Raw genomic sequence first — 17,555 nt, forward strand, 5'->3', positions numbered from 1 at the left:
TACTGTCAGTCAGGCAACAATTCTACTTTAGTTTCGAACAGTAATGAGATATCTTCCTCTGATTTAGTTCAACTTTATTCTCGATATTTCCACTTCATTCTCAAAATACAGACCCCAGCTCTGGACATGTTTGAGGATGTTGGTGGGACAGTTTGAAGTTTGAAAAGCAGAGGATCACAGCTGATGTGTAACATAAACTACTGAAGTGTAGAGTGATTGATTGACACCTTTATTCACAGTGCAAAGCTCAGAAAAATACATCTACTCATTAAAAAATACATTGCTTTTTCACCATATAATATTTACTTTCTATGAGAAGAACAAAACAAATTCTAAAAAAAATGGTAAGCGAATGGATCACATGAAATAATGTGAAGTTCGGTGAAATCTCCACTGATGTTTTTTAATAAGACACTGGCAGGCTAGCTGCTTCCCCTAGTTTCCAGTCTCTATGCTAAGCTAAGCTAACGACTCCCTGGGTCTTGCTCTGAGTTTAACATAGTGGTCAGAAGGTATCGATTTTCTTATCGAACTCACTGTAATAAAAAAAAAGCTTCAGTTGCAAAATATCATTAATCTTTTTCAGTTTGAAGGATTTTAGCAGTCATTCTTTACATCCGCTGCCGAAGAGGCTGAAGTTATGAGGATATGATTCAAGATGTTTCCCTGCTCAGTATATGCTCTCTTAACTTATATGTAAAACTTGTGCGTACAGTTATATACATGTTCAAATGTTAAGGCATAGACTACAGCATTGATACACACACCTAAAACAACATAATAATAAAAAAGTGCAAAGTGTTTCAGGTGTCATAAGCACATAATCCTTCTGGTACGATGGCCCTGAGAGTCCAACACAACATGAACATACACAAAACACACAGCACCATGTTTGACAACAAACCCAATCCATATACATACAACTCAACCAAATACAAAAACACATTGCAAATACCAACAACCCAACAAAATACAAAACACTACAAATAATACACGCAACACAACAGAATAAAAAACACTGCAAATACACACAACAGAACCAAATACAAAAAACACATTGCAAATACACACAACACAACCAAATACAAAAACACATTGAAAATGCCAACAACACAACAAAAGAAAAAACAATGCAAATACACACAACAGAACCAAATACAAAAACACATTGCAAATACAAACAACACAACCAAATACAAAAACACATTGAAAATGCCAAATACATAACAAAATGCAAAACACTGCAAATACACAGCAAAGTTTGACAATCATAGTCTCAGTACAGTGTCAACCTGTACAAAGCAATGTCTGTCTGGTTCAAGTCTCCGCCGCTAAAACATCCAGTACATCTCTCCCTGTTACCAAATGTGCTCAGTCACGTTCCATGCACCATCTAGCACAGGGGTCTCAAACTCGCGGCCCGCGGGCCAATTGCGGCCCGTGGGACGATATTTTGTGGCCCCCACCTTAATATGAAAGTTTAATGTTAGTGCGGCCCGCACAAACATTGTAGCAGCTCCGCTGTTAGCTGCTGTGTGGGACAATGTTATGATGTTCTGGTTTCCTACTGTGTGCCTGACCAGTGAACGCAGCATGCAAGTGAGTGACATGGGGGGCGGGGTCGTGTGTGTGTGTGTACGTGTGAGAGTGAGTGACAGAGAGAGCCGGGAGAGAAAAGAGTGGCTTTGGATGTGCGGTGCAGGAGGGTGAAATTCATAGTTTTCCGCCCTCTTTCGCGCAGGTCATGATGTATCCAGTGCTTCATTTGTAAATCACAAGGTGCCGGAACACTAAGTACATATCACAGCGCAGGTACGACGAGCACAGGTCCCGGAACGCACATAAAACGCCGCTTAAAACAGCACACACATGCCACTTACAATGCAGTGGGACTTATTTAGGCTATACTGCAGTGACGGTATCAGTCTTTATGTCAGTGATTAATAAAGTGGCGTCTTGAGCAAAGGCGACTTCTGTGTCCAGCGGAACGGAACACACACACATACACACACACACACACACAATTTGTTAAATTGAAGGCAAATTCAAGGGACACCACGGCTCCTTTACGCACACGCTGCGCTGTGAGGTTTTGGAGCTTCTTTACGCAGACAGATTATTCTAAACCGCAGCAGTTTATAACACGTCATTGAGCTAATATCTACATTTTACAGTCTGGGCTGTTTTACATTATTATTTACACCTGATATGTGTGGATGAATTTTAATGATTTAAATTCCCTCATCCTCTGGTGGTGACATTTACGCACCGAGCCACGGACTGTACATGACGATGTGCTAGTTATTTTGGTTCATCTTAGAAGTCTGCATTTGTTATTATTTTATGAAATTGTGATGCTGTTGTTAAGAAAGCTTTATATATAATTTATTAGATTATCTTGTTATTGCGTGGCCACAAATTAGTAATTCATCCACCGATGTCAACAGGGGCTCCCTAATTTTCTAGTGATTACATTATATTGTTATATTTTAATCATTTCTTAAAAAACTTTTTTTAATATTCATATTTTTTTCGATACGAGAGGTACCGGATCTGCTCAAATAAGTCCCAGAACGCAGGTAAGCCAACACGCCGGCACAAAGTAAGCACAAAAATGGATAGAAAAATGTGAGGCTACAGGAGGAATTTGATCATAGATTTGCAGACTTCAAGAAGCACAGAGCGACTTTTACAAAAATTTTGCGGATCCCTTCTCCTTTGATGTGCAAGATGCCCCTCCTGTGCTTCAAATGGAGCTCATTGGCCTGCAGTGCAACTCTGACCTCAAAGCCAAGTTCAGGGAGGTGAGTGGAAAGGAAGACAAGCTTGGGCAATTTTTGTGAGAATTGAACCCCAGCTTCCTTGAGCTTTCCCGAATGTTCAAGCGGACCATGTGCCTTTTTTGGAGCACATATTTGTGTGAAAAGCTCTTCTCCACCTTGAACTTCAATACGTCCAGGTACAGGTCCAGGCTTACTGATGATCATCTTCAAGCCATACTGAGGGTCTCAACTGCTTCATCCCTCAAGCCAAATGTGGCTCAGCTATGTGAGAGGAAGCGCTGCCAGGTCTCTGGCAGCAAGAAGTAGGCAAGAGAAGCCATGTTTACAAGAACCGTTCGTGTTCTTCAATATTCTATTCATGTTCAGAAGAACCCATTGAAGTTAAATAACTGTTAGTAATGACATTAGAGAAGTTTGGATTTTTTTAGCAAAGTTTTTTTTTTGTGGAATACCTGATGCGGCCCAGCCTCACCCAGATACTGGCTCCAGCGGCCCCCAGGTAATTTGAGTTTGAGACCCCTGATCTAGCATATCGTTTCTGACAGAGAGGAACCACAACAAATCGCGGGAGTTGTTTTTTTCCAGAGTTTTTGGGGCGGTAGACATGCCAGATACCCACATTAATGTGTAGAAGCACTACAAAAGTGGAATTTTCATAATATGGGCCCTTTAAAAAATATAAACAAAAAACTTTTTCAATTTGTCATTGGGGAATGTAGTAGATTGCTGGACACTGATTGGAAATCAAATCTATAACACAAATAGATTATTATGATTGTCTCACATTTATCAAAACAGGATGAATAATAAGAACAGAATGACATTTGGGTTTTATTTTTTCTCCTTGCGTCCTAGCCATGTATCAGTTTGTTCTTAACTGAACTCAGGCTAACCCGCCTGATCTCGGTTTAGATGTACAACTTCTCTGACCCTCATCTCCTCCATGACGCGCAGACCCGCGACCCTCTTCCGCTTCCACTGGCGGAACGGTCTCAGCAGCGCCCGCCGGAGCTCCGCGGTCTTCAGCACGTACACCAGCGGGTTGATGCACGGCGGCACGATGAGCGTGACCAGCAGGGACATGTGGAGCTGGACCGCCGTGGTCGAGGGGCTCATCATCGTGCCGCTGGTGCCCTGGTCTCCAGAGGACAGCGCCATCATGGCCACGGTGCCCTCCACCTCCCACACCGCGTCCGAGGTGGTCTTAATGAGCAGCGGCAGCAGCTGCAGGAACAGCATGCCGCTGTGGAACAGCACGGTTTTACGCGCCGTGGTGTTGACCCTGTTGAACGGGATCACCGCGTTGCGCGCGTCCCGGTACATCCTCGTGTAAGAGAAGGCGTAGACGAGCAGGCACAGCAGCAGCGAGCAGGAGCCCACGAGTTTGCGAAACACCGCCGAGGCGCGGGGGAAGCCCATGTGCTGCTCCATCACGTCCGGCTCGCACAGAAGCCCCTTGGTGGCCCGCTCGACCTTGTGCCCTTGGCCCGTGTGCAGCAGCACCATGTTGACGGTGCTGATGGAGATGGAGAAGACCCAGATGAGGCTCAGGGCGTGCCGAAGACGCGCCTGCGTGAGGATGACCAGGTAGTGGATGGCGTGGCACACGTACAAGTAGCGCTCCAGCGCCATGCAGGTGATGGTGACGAGGCTGGAGAAAATGCTGGCGGTTCCTGTGAAGTACTGCACGTAACACCAGGTGCTGAACTCCATCGTCCGGCGCTGGACCAGCGAGTGGATGACCGCCGGGCAGATGCTTACAGTCTGCATCAGGTCACTCAGAATCAGGTTCTTGAGGAAAGCGCAGCGCGGCTCCCAGGAGAGGTCCTCGGACCGGACGATCCCGAACAGAGCGACCCCGTTCACCAGGAACGAGAAGATGGTCATCAGCACTAAGATGCAAATCAGCGCTGGGATCGCGCCTCCGTTGGGCATTATGGACAGAAAGAGGCAGCCAGCCGAGTCCAGCTGGCCGCTGACGCGCGGCTCAGTTCGGTTCTCCTCGCTGAACCAGTCGCACTGCTCGCTGAGGTTCTGTGCCTCCATGCTCGTCATCACAGAGAGAAGTTTGATGGAAAGTAGTCTGCGCTCCTCTTAGCATCCTCCTCCTCGGCATACGCGTTGTGCGCGCCTCTGGTCCTCGGCTTCCAGCATTTCCATCCACTCTGACCTGCACCCACCCTCCTCCCACCTCCCACTCATACACACAACATGCAAACATACGCACACTGTGTGACAACCTCCACATTGTGAGCGCAGCCTCCAGATGTTTGGCTGAGTCTGTGGAAGTAGAGCTCCATAAAGCGCTTTCATGCACCACAGACTCTGTGCGACTAATGCTGAACACCGGTCAGCTGAGGAGGATACACTCTGCGTGTTGGAGACATAACGTCCACAGATCAAGTTACTTTCCTTCACTTTTGTTCCTCATCACTTATGATAAGTTATTGATCCTCTGCAGAGATAAAAAAATAAAGATAAGAATCACAATCGACATTTAATAAAATACAAACGAGAAATAGCCTACTGCTTACAATATTAGGCTGTTTTTAAATGTGTAATATAAAGATACAAGTTGTTTACAGTTGTGTAATTGTGCAATGATCTTTGCAGCGGTTAAATATTTGTGGTGTTTAAGAGTCAGATAAATGTCGTCTTTGTTTTACCGAATCTAAGTCAATTGTACCTTTAATTTGGTATTGCTATGTTGTGTGGGCCTTTTGGAGGGAGATTCATTTGATGGGCAATATGAATTTTCGAATTGAATTTTCAATAGACTTCTTCACTGTTATATTAGGTTATGCTAAAGAAACAACAAGAAGTTATATTACAACATTTTGCTAGGAAAAAGATTTATTTTTAAAGCTGTTGGTGTGGATACTTTAAATGTCCACCGATTTAAGAATATGTGTTGCGAATACAAATGGTGATGTTGACAAATATTTTAAGTGATTTATAACAATGGAAGACTGGTAAAAAATGTACTATTCAATGGAAAACCAAAATATTTATATTTTCTTTATTTTCTTTATCATTTTTGTATTTATTCAATTATTTCTCTACACTGTAACAAATTGCTGTAAGAAAACGGCCAAATTCTCACAGTATCAAACAGTTTTCCATTAAAACGGTAATGTTCTGTAGAAAACAGTGCATTCTGGGAAATATGTATTGGTGGTTTACTTGTTGTCTAAAAATACTGCAGTTTACCGTAAACCCCATTGCATTCTAGGGGTGATGCTTGAATCAACCCTGGAGAGATCCCATTATTACAGAGCTCTACTGTTTTTCTATTGGAGATACATGTGAATGCAACTACAAGAAGCAATCTGTGGACCTGCATGGTGTTTGTAGATTATCCATTTAAATCCGGCATTTTATGTGCAAATCACACGGTAAATTCATATACACTTTATTTGATTGGTATTGTTTGCTTACTTTTGCTGTCTTTAAACTAACTCTGACTGGTTAGCAATGCAACTAAGCTAGCTTGCAGCACTCACATGTGGTCCTCTGAACCTGCCATGGTGTGGTGAGTACATCAGTAACACAATAGGCTTGCTAGCAATGTTTCAGCTTGTTGTGTGTTAAAATTGTTATTGTCAGCACTAGTAGCATTAACTTTAGGTGTAATAGAATTGACCTTCTAATTTGATCTACTTATGCTAGCATATAGACCAGGGGTCTTATGTACTTATAACTCAAATTACCTGGGGGCCGCTGGAGGCAGTATCTGGGTGAGGCTGGGCCGCATCAGGTATTCCACAAAAAAAAAAAACTTTGCTAAAAAAATCCAAACTTCTCTAATGTCATTACTAACAGTTATTTAACTTCAATGGGTTCTTCTGAACATGAATAGAATATTGAAGAACACGAACAGTTCTTGTAAACATGGCTTCTCTTGCCTACTTCTTGCTGCCAGAGACCTGGCAGCGCTTTCTCTCACATAGCTGAGCCACATTTGGCTTGAGGGAGGAAGTAGTTGAGACCCTCAGTATGGCTTGAAGATGATCATCAGTAAGCCTGGACCTGTACCTGGACTTATTGAAGTTCAAGGTGGAGAAGAGCTTTTCACACAAATATGTGCTCCAAAAAAGGCACATGGTCCGCTTGAACATTCGGGAAAGCTCAAGGAAGCTGGGGTTCAATTCTCACAAAAATTGCCCCAGCTTGTCTTCCTTTCCACTCACCTCCCTGAACTTGGCTTTGAGGTCAGAGTTGCACTGCAGGCCAATGAGCTCCATTTGAAGCACAGGAGGGGCATCTTGCACATCAAAGGAGAAGGGATCCGCAAAATTTTTGTAAAAGTCGCTCTGTGCGTCTTGAAGTCTGCAAATCTATGATCAAATTCCTCCTGTAGCCTCACATTTTTTTATACATTTTTGTGCTTACTTTGTGCCGGCGTGTTGGCTTACCTGCGTTCTGGGACTTATTTGAGCAGATCCGGTACCTCTCGTATCGAAAAAAATATGAACATTAAAAAAAGTTTTTTAAGAAATGATTAAAATAAAATATAACAATATAATGTAATCACTAGAAAATTACGGAGCCCCTGTTGACATCGGTGGATGAATTACTAATTTGTGGCCACGCAATAACAAGATAATCGAATAAATTATATATAAAGCTTTCTTAACAACAGCATCACAATTTCATAAAATAATAACAAATGCAGACTTCTAAGATGAACCAAAATAACTAGCACATCGTCATGTGCAGTCCGTGGCTCGGTGCGTAAATGTCACCACCAGAGGATGAGGGAATTTAAATCATTAAAATTCATCCACACATATCAGGTGTAAATAATAATGTAAAACAGCCCAGACTGTAAAATGTAGATATTAGCTCAATGACGTGTTATAAACTGCTGCGGTTTAGAATAATCTGTCTGCGTAAAGAAGCTCCCAAAACCTCACAGCGCAGCGTGTGCGTAAAGGAGCCGTGGTGTCCCTTGAATTTGCCTTCAATTTAACAAATTGTGTGTGTGTGTGTGTGTGTATGTGTGTGTGTTCCGTTCCGCTGGACACAGAAGTCGCCTTTGCTCAAGACGCCACTTTATTAATCACTGACATAAAGACTGATACCGTCACTGCAGTATAGCCTAAATAAGTCCCACTGCATTGTAAGTGGCATGTGTGTGCTGTTTTAAGCGGCGTTTTATGTGCGTTCCGGGACCTGTGCTCGTCGTACCTGCGCTGTGATATGTACTTAGCGTTCCGGCACCTTGTGATTTATAAATGAAGCACTGGATACATCATGACCTGCGCGAAAGAGGGCAGAAAAATATGAATTTCACCCTCCTGCACCGCACATCCAAAGCCACTCTTTTCTCTCCCGGCTCTCTCTCTCACTCACTCTCACACGTACACACACACACGACCCCGCCCCCCATGTCACACACTTGCATGCTGCGTTCACTGGTCAGGCACACAGTAGGAAACCAGAACATCATAACATTGTCCCACACAGCAGCTAACAGCGGAGCTGCTACAATGTTTGTGCGGGCCGCACTAACATTAAACTTTCATATTAAGGTGGGGGCCACAAAATATCGTCCCGCGGGCCGCAATTGGCCCGCGGGCCGCGAGTTTGAGACCCCTGGTCTATTGTGTATAAATAGCTCTCCTCATCTCTCCCAAATTGAGCAAGGGGGGGAGATTGTCACTGTGATTACACTTTAGTGTAAGTCACAGGAACAGAGTCACAAAGTTTTTAAATAAAATAATTCTTTAATGGGTTTTAGTTCAAGCTAAAAAATACATTTGTTTGTCTGTGGGAGAGCGAGAGTATTGATGTTTTTAGTTCCAACAGTTATTTTATTGCTGGAACTTCCTTTGTTTAATTTAGGTTTCATTAAAGTCTACAATGATTAGTTAAAAATTTAATTTTAATTTTAAATTGTATCAAGTGTGCCAAACATCTACACTAAGGATTGGTATAAATAAGAAAAAACATATCTGTTTTATCTCACTGGGAGTGATACATGTGCGATGCACAGACGGAGATTCATACAGATATTTTGGTTTTTAAAAGGACTGTCGAGTTATTAATACAGCCGTGAATAAATGGTAAACTGTTGAGTACTTTAAAACTTATTGGAGTGAAATAAACAGAATTATATATTAATGATGCATGGTATGAAATTATAACTGGTATTTACAGGAGAAAAACATCTGTTGACCTAAATGCAGGCAGATAATGTGTGACAATGTGTGCAAATCATATTGAATCGCTTATGATGTTGTTCAAAGGACCTAATGGGTTCATACGATACTAAATCATTATCTGTTTCTTTTCCCTTACGATGAGTGGGAATTGAGGTGGAAGAGACGAGACGGCAACTGGCCGGTGCATCACATGGACTGAGGCTTGCTGACGTCTGCATGTGGAGCTCCTCTCTCCAGCCTGATCAAGGCCAGTACGGTTATCCAAAAAACTCTCCAGCAAAAACCTGCATCTTTATATTTGTATATGTTCTCATTGATAGTTATTATTGCTGATACACATTTTAACCTGATTTAATTTGTGAGCTATTATAAGAATATTAATAGAGTGGGAGCACGCAATATTTTTGTCGAACATTATAAGCGGATTTTGAGTTGTGATATTACATTAATGAGCTTTTAAATTCCTTTAGAGTTGGGAAGTCAATTTCATTTTTATTTGACTGGTGAATAAGTGGTTTTGCTACATGAATGAATGGATTTGTTGATTTATTGATTGAAAACAACAAAGGGGGGAGGAGTAATCTACATAGCTTTAAGTAGCTTTAAATCTTAGCGATTAACATTTTGAAATTTACAAAAAGGAAACATAAGGACACCACTATGATGGGGAAAAAGGCCACTAAAGGTCCAAAAGTAATTACTCCTGTTGATGTAGTACAGAACAATAATCCTTTAGTTAAAGGCATCGCAAACATATCTGAAAAATGGCAGAAACGCTGGCCTGAAATTGACCAACCATGGCCGGTAGAGGGGACTTTCAACCCAGATGTAATTAAAATAATTCAATTACTTGTGTCCACATACAAGGTAGGACAAAAGGAGGGAAAAAAGGGACAGAAACGCAGAGAAAAGAAGGAAGTGGAGCTCAGCATTCTCCAGTTGTTTGAAAATGAGGGTCAGAAACTGATCAAAGCTGCAAACGATAAGAAAGAGAGGGACTTAGAAAATGCAAGACAAACAGAAAGACAAATAACACTGAAGAACCAGGTAGAAGAGTTGCAGAAAGACCGTTCACAATTATCAGGTTTGCAAAATTCTTTGCACTCAAGAAAACAGTTGACACTCAAGAAAATGTTTCCTGTGGTTGTCAGAGGGCAGAATTTGGAGTATAAGCCTTGGCAGACTACAGATATGTCAAGCATTATTGAAAAGTTACCTAGTCTTCAAGATGGAGCACATTCTTGGATTTCAAAGTTGGTAGAGATTACAGTGGGAGAACAACTTGCCATGGGAGATATTAAGAGAATCTTGGCTAATCTCCTTGGAGTTCATGCTATGGGAGATATTTTACAGAAAGCTGGACTTAATCAATATGTGGGAACTGCTGTGAATGATTCAGAACTGTTTTGTGCGAATAGAGGTCGAGTGTGTAGAGCGCTGAAAGAAACGTTTCCGACAAATGTAGATCCCGACAATATTCTTATTGAACCACTGGGACAGGAAGAAAACCCGAGGGCCTATGTGTCCAGAGCTCATCGAGTGTGGAGAAATGTCACAGGAAATTACCCTGATTTGAATCAAACGGAGCAGTCAATTTTGCGAGCCAAAATACAGAAGGGGTTGCCTCTAACAGTGAAAAACAAATTGGCAGAGGTGGTTGGTCTGGGAAGCATGGAAAAAGGTGTTTATACAGATCAAATAGCCCATCAAGTGGTGCTGTATAGGAAAAAAGAACATGACAAGAAAGAACAGGACAAAGAGATCCTTAGGAAACTCAATCAAATACAACTGGTGGACAATAAGAAAATTAAGAAGCAAGCTCTGGTTATACAGAATAAAGCTCCACTTGATCAACCGAACCAGATTCAGTACCAATCGTTCCAGCCATCATCGGTGGTTCCATTCGTCTCCTACCCACAGCCAGCTTTTTATCAAGCACAGACTTGGAGAGGAAGGTATCAAGGACATTTCGGAGGAGGTAGAGGAGGAAGGTTTAATCCAAATTTTCAACAGCGTTCAGTAGAATGTTATAATTGTGCACAATTAGGCCACTTTGCCCGTGAGTGCAACAATTTCAGAGGAAATTTCAGAGGAAATTTCAGAGGAAACTTCAGAGGAGGATTCAGGGGCCAACCAGGGCCGCCCAGGCGACCGGTGAACCCTTACAGGGGCCCAGAACCAGGATTCTAGAGGTGCCCTGAAGACTCGAAAGGGGGGTGTCAGCTGATAATATCAGGGCCGGAGAGAGATCCAACTATAGAGGTGAAAGTAAATAATCGACCATTGGAAGTGATGGTGGATAGCGGAGCTGCTTTTACCTGTATTCGGCCTGAAGATGCTATACATCTCCCCATGTCCAGTCAACTGATACGGACAATCGGGTTTGAGGGAGTGAAACAGCTGATTCCCCTCACAGAACCAATTGAGCTCAGCTATAAAACATTTGAAGATTAAAATACCCATATTGGTATCAAAACATACACCTATTGCGCTTTTGGGAAGAGATGCTTTGTGTAGATTAGAGTGTACAATAAAGTGTGCACCAGACGGCTGTCTGGTGGAAGTGGCAAACACAATTTTCACCAATCATTGATGACATCACAGAAAAATTCAAGTGTTCATCTTTTCTATCCTCATGTTGTCCAAATTAATATGATGGGAAGAGATGTTATGTGTCTTTTGGATATGTTTATAGTTTCCACCCCATCAGGAGTCATATTGATTCGAACGGCTGATCTGGATCCACCACAGAGTTAGAGTGCATTAAGTGTGATGCTCCTTTACTGCTATAAGTGTATGAATGGAAGCTTTGTTCATCTGTTGTCACATCAATCAACACTGATCTAGTGGATAAGGCACATTCAGCTACACTAGGAACAGACACTACGTATATGAATCCAAAAGATGTACACTGCACTCAAACACAAAGGGAGAGATGCAGGTTTTGAAAACAGATGGTTTAGAGAAAGTTGTAGAGAAAGTTGTGCGAAAGATGATTTAACACTAAGTTGCATGTTCTGAAATGAACATAGCTGTGCTGTTTCTGTAATTTGACTCAAACCAGAAAATAAGTCAACCTCTCAGTTCCTTCGCAGATATTCAGAGGATGCTTTCTTTTTTTGACGTTCCTGGTTCACATTCACATGTCTTGCTGTATAAAACTAAAACGATGAATGGCAAGACTTGCGACCGTGGATACAAAAAATGTGTCAATGCTGACGTTTGGGAAAAGATATCAGATCCTGTGCTTCGGTATAATCTATTTTTGAAAGTATTTAGGAAATAATTTACATCTGTTGTTCACACTTTCAAAGTTGTTTAACTGGTACTAGACACCAATATGCATATGTATATTTACATTATAAGAACAACATTTTAAAGGCTCAAGGTAATCATGATGTGGGTTAAATTAAAGTATGGAAACTGTGGTTATCACACCCTAATCTGACAATATCGACTGAAACAGAAAGCGATCGATGGTATTACACCGGGTTTTTAACTGCTTATTGAAGGCAGGTGTATTTGTTCCTTGCAAGGATTCACTAGTGCGCACTCCGATTTATTTTTAGTCAAGAATATTTTTGATAAAACACAATCTGATGATGTGAAAGTTGTCAACGTTGCATTACAAAAATGTGCTTTGTCTGTCCAAATCATTTAGCAATCCTTTAGCAAGTTCTGAAGGGTAGTCAATTATCTCTGCTGTTGATATGGCAAATGCATTTTTCAGCATTCAAATTGATAAAGATAGACAATATTGGTTTGCACTTGAGTTTAACAGAGATATTTATACGTCTACATGCCTATGTCAGTGCTATTTACGACCAGGCACTAAAAGAAAGCTTAAGATAATTAGAGACACCAAATGGAAGGCGTTTGGGTTTGATCAGTCAGTGTTGCGAATCAGCAAACCCATGGGCCAGTAGGAACTTATGGTTCCAGCAATTAACTCATTCTGTAAGATCGGTTACGAATTTGAAGGGTCCATGTGTGGTAAAAATCCCATCGCCAAACTCATGGTCTTCAATTTTAGAGACTGTACCAGAACCACTAACCGCGTTATGCCAATCCTATGCACTATCGTGGCTGTTGTATCAGCAGCGGTCAGCAACAGATCGAGCGATGGCCCTTTCAGTTAGTCTGTTTAAGCCTAAATCCACCTGTACTTGGTTGATGGACTTAAAATATGTAAATGTACTTGATCGGCATGAAGATATCAGAACGGCGGTTCCTGACATAATGGTAGTGACATCAGCAAGAACTAACAGATGTTTTTGTTCAAACTAAACTTACAATGGGCCGGGAATGTTTATTGGGATATCAGATTGTGACGAATATATGATGGATTTGGGTAAACTCCGACATTGCATTAGCAATGCTACATATGAAGTAACGTTTCATGTACCACATCACAGACAAAGACAGCTTTAAGGGTGCAGAACCAAAATCTGCCTGGGAATGTGACTATTGGGAATTTCAAGGATATTTGGTGGGTTTGTGGTGACAAAGCATATATATATATTTCTACCGTATGGGTGGACAGGATGCTGTTATATGGCAATGTTGAAACTCCCATATGAGGTTTTAACTATCCACAAGGGAGAAGAGCCAGAAGGGGTCCAATCTAAGGTCGCTCCAGGGAGTAGGAAGAAACGAGAGATGGCACAGTTTAACAATTTGGAATCTTACCATTGGAGGATAAGTATAGGAGAGAAGTGGGGTATAGGACTATTTCCATGGTATGGGGTGACATTTTTGGCAGATCACATTGATAACATTACCTACACTCTATAGACAGTGTTGGTTAGCTACAAAATAAGACTATTCATACTGCTGTGCTTTTTCGTTTCATGTTCATAGTGAATGTCGGCATGTAATATGTACAATCTCAGAGGAGACCTTTTGAGTCTAAACTTGATATTTCAGTCACACTTTTATTTTTAAAAACTGTCTATCGTCAGAGAGTTTCTTACATAGCCAGAATACAGCAGATATTTTAAAGTTCATGCTAAAACTGTAGTATTCTGCCTGATACACTGGTTTGTTTAAAATCAGTATAAATGCCATTTAGTAAATAAAAGAACATTTTAAATACGTGTTTTTACCTTGTAAAAGCAAGTAATCAAATTTTTTTTGCAGTTATTGACTTTCAAAATGCTATGCCAGGCCTGTGCTCGTCAATGTGCCACTTTGTTGGCATATACTAGGCACATGAGAATTCATAGAAATATTCCAAACTCAACTTTAAAGTGTGCCCTGCCCAACTGCAAATTAACATTTCGTACATTTGCAGCATTTAAGCAGGTTAACCCCACACGCTCCCAGTGTCTCACAGTCTGTCAAAATATTGTGAGGCAATACCCCCAGAGTTTTGCTGACGTTTTTACAGATGGCTCAATCATGGCTGGTGGTTGTACCTCACTACTAATTCAGGTTAAAACTCGCATTGAAAACCTAAACCGTGACAGCAGCTTTGCACACCACAGAGCGTCAAGATGCTCTGGATCCAGATCTGTACGCAAAAGAGGGCCTACTGACACATATGGATGTACCAGATTTCAGCCAGAACTCCCACCAGAAGAGAGTAATGAAACAGTGGAACAGAAACGCCAAAGATTGGACGAAATCTATCGCCAGGAAGGTGCAGGTGGGGTTGAAAAAGCAGAGGTTCAAACTCTCATGGAGAAGACATTCTGTCTACAGCGTCGCCATATAAACACTATTCCCACTCCTTCCATTGAGGACATCAGAAGCAAATGGCCTTACCTCTTCAGTCAGAAGTGCATCTATGCTCATTTTGAACTTCTCACAGACCTTAATGTATTACGTCTCCTGGAGCTGGAGATGAATGCCTTGAATGAGTCTCATTAATGGAAAGGAGAATAGAAAGGAGTTGAGCAAATGCATGCCCTTGAAATGCATTTTCACATTACGAAAAAAAATCTCAGTGGTGGACCTATTATTTCCGTGAAAGTGAAAGATAGTGTACATTCCTTGGATGATATTGTAAGCCTTGGTTACACTAGAAATAGTTTATATGTGGATCAGGATAGGAGATTCTAGGTAAGTGGACTTGAGAATCAGTAATGAGAATTACACAACAGGATTGCTTTAAATAGACTTGTATTTGAACAAAAACTAGAGTTCAAGTTTGCTGGACAGTTACAATACAGCATAAATTTCTCCCCAAATAATAAATAAAATATAAATCAAATTAAAATAGAGTGCACATAAAAGAGTTTGAGACCCCTGCACTATTCCCACTCCTGCCATTGAGGACATCAGAAGCAAATGGCCTTACCTCTTCAGTCAGAAGTGCATCTATGCTCATTTTGAACTTCTCACAGACCTTAATGTATTACGTCTCCTGGAGCTGGAGATGAATGCCTTGAATGAGTCTCATTAATGGAAAGGAGAATAGAAAGGAGTTGAGCAAATGCATGCCCTTGAAATGCATTTTCACATTACGAAAAAAAAGGATTGCTTTAAATAGACTTGTATTTGAACAGAAACTAGAGTTCAAGTTTGCTGGACAGTTACAATACAGCATAAATTTCTCCCCAAATAATAAATAAAATATAAATCAAATTAAAATAGAGTGCACATAAAAGTCACTTAATGTCTGTAAATCCAGTCTTAATGTCAGGTTTGCGGATTGTTCGTTGGGGCCTAATCTGTCTTTGTGCAGGGTCTGTCCACACCGTAGAGTGACTGGCTCACCATCCAGTTAACTGGAATCTTGTTTCTTCGATTTCCTCTCTGGCAGAGGAGAATTCTTTTCACCACCAAAAACCTGACCTATAGACAGGTCACACGTGTATATGGAATGTCATCCACCCACAGTCATATCTTGACCATATTTGCTAACATGAACATTGCTCATATATCAGCACAGCCTCCACTTCAAGTTATGGCCTATAATTTGCTCTGTTGTACAACAAATTATAATTATTTAAGTTCATAACTCAAGGCTAAATTAAATTGGAATACTATGAAGTTCAAGTATTGATATCTAAACAGAATCACATTGACTTAAGGCATACATTCATACAAATATTGTCAGTTCTTTGGTGTTTCTATGCAAGGCACATAATTGCTACATACTAATACTGAAGTTCAATGAGTAGAAACTCCATAGCTATTGGGCAAAAAGTAAATGAACATGGAGCAGTGCTTTAAATCTGCCCTAATAATCCCTATAAACAACTTAGCTAGCCAGGTAGCTTTTGGTATTCACAATTTACAATAGACAATTAACATACAAAGATCCGAGGCAACAGAACTATTTCCTCATATCTCACATGCTAACACCTCCGTGTTCTCCTGTAAATCTCCTCTTAATCAACAACTGCAGATGTCTTACTACTCACCGGTGAATCATGAGAATCCCTGCACCTTTCAACAGGTCAGCAGGGTTTCCTCACACATCGACACGGAATATCAGCTAATGATCTGAGCAAAGCAGGGCTTCGAGATTGACAGGATGCAGACAGGTTAAAGAAAATTCGACACAGTGTAGATTAGGAGGATGGCTGGTACCTCTCCCTACTGGCTACAAAATGTAACAGCAGGTCACCCGATTGGCCACTACAGTGTCATATAAAGTGTACATTCTCTCTCTCTCTCTCTCTCTCTCTCTCTCTCTCTCTCTCTCTCTCTCTCTCTCTCTCTCTCTCTCTCTCTCTCTCTCTCTCTCTCTCTCTCTCTCTCTCTCAATATATTTTCACTGCTTTTCCAATGTGGGCTACGTCTTCCCCCCTAAACTCGTGCACATCCCGTTGCATGGCAGTGGTTGGGCAGTTACTGCTTGGTGGGACTGCACAGGGTGGAAGGGGGGGCTCAGTCTCACTTAAAACATCAGTAAATGCTGTGGTTACACCCTGGATCAGAGACTGCACAACGGCTATCAATGTACGGAAATTTTAAGGTTTCACAAAAGTTATAATACTGTACTGTGAAGGGGGGAATTAGTGTCATATTGCCTCTGAAGTCACATATGTGAGCCTGTCGGTGGTGCTAGAGGAAAAGTCAGGTGAAGTCACCACTGGGTGGAGTCTGGAAACAATGAATGGACTAAATGTTGGCCCGGTCAAATTGAGGGGCTGCTGAACCACACCACTCAGAGTGGCTGTAAACTGTAATCTTATCTGTGATCTAATCTGTAATCTTATCTGTAACCGGGTATCAAACCGTTTTTCTACCTTCACAATTGTCATCAATATACAAAGTGTAATGAAAACATGATTCAAATTGAAACATATAATAGTATCTAAACAAAAATGAGCATTCTTCTAAATAAAGCGCTTTTATGCACCACAGCCTCTGTGCGACTGATGCTGAACACCGGTCAGCTGAGGAGGATACACTCTGCGTGTTGGAGACATAACGTCCACAGATCAAGTTACTTTCCTTCACTTTTGTTCCTCATCACTTATGATAAGTTATTGATCCTCTGCAGAGATAAAAAAATAAAGATAAGAATCACAATCGACATTTAATAAAATACAAAAATACAAACTAGAAATAGCCTACTGCTTACAATATTAGGCTGTTTTTAAATGTGTAATATAAAGATACAAGTTGTTTACAGTTGTGTAATTGTGCA

At 41.2% G+C, this 17,555-nt stretch overlaps 1 protein-coding gene across 1 annotated transcript; it reads right to left on the minus strand.

Moving 5' to 3' along the window:
- Nucleotides 1–3,671: 3,671 nt before the first annotated feature.
- On the minus strand, nt 3,672–4,829 carry LOC133005091 (olfactory receptor 2G3). The gene has a single exon (XM_061074676.1). The coding sequence runs from the start codon at nt 4,827–4,829 to the stop codon at nt 3,672–3,674; it is 1,158 nt and encodes a 385-aa protein (XP_060930659.1).
- Nucleotides 4,830–17,555: the final 12,726 nt, after the last annotated feature.

Source organism: Limanda limanda, chromosome 7, assembly GCF_963576545.1.
Source record: "Limanda limanda chromosome 7, fLimLim1.1, whole genome shotgun sequence".
Taxonomy (NCBI): domain Eukaryota; kingdom Metazoa; phylum Chordata; class Actinopteri; order Pleuronectiformes; family Pleuronectidae; genus Limanda; species Limanda limanda.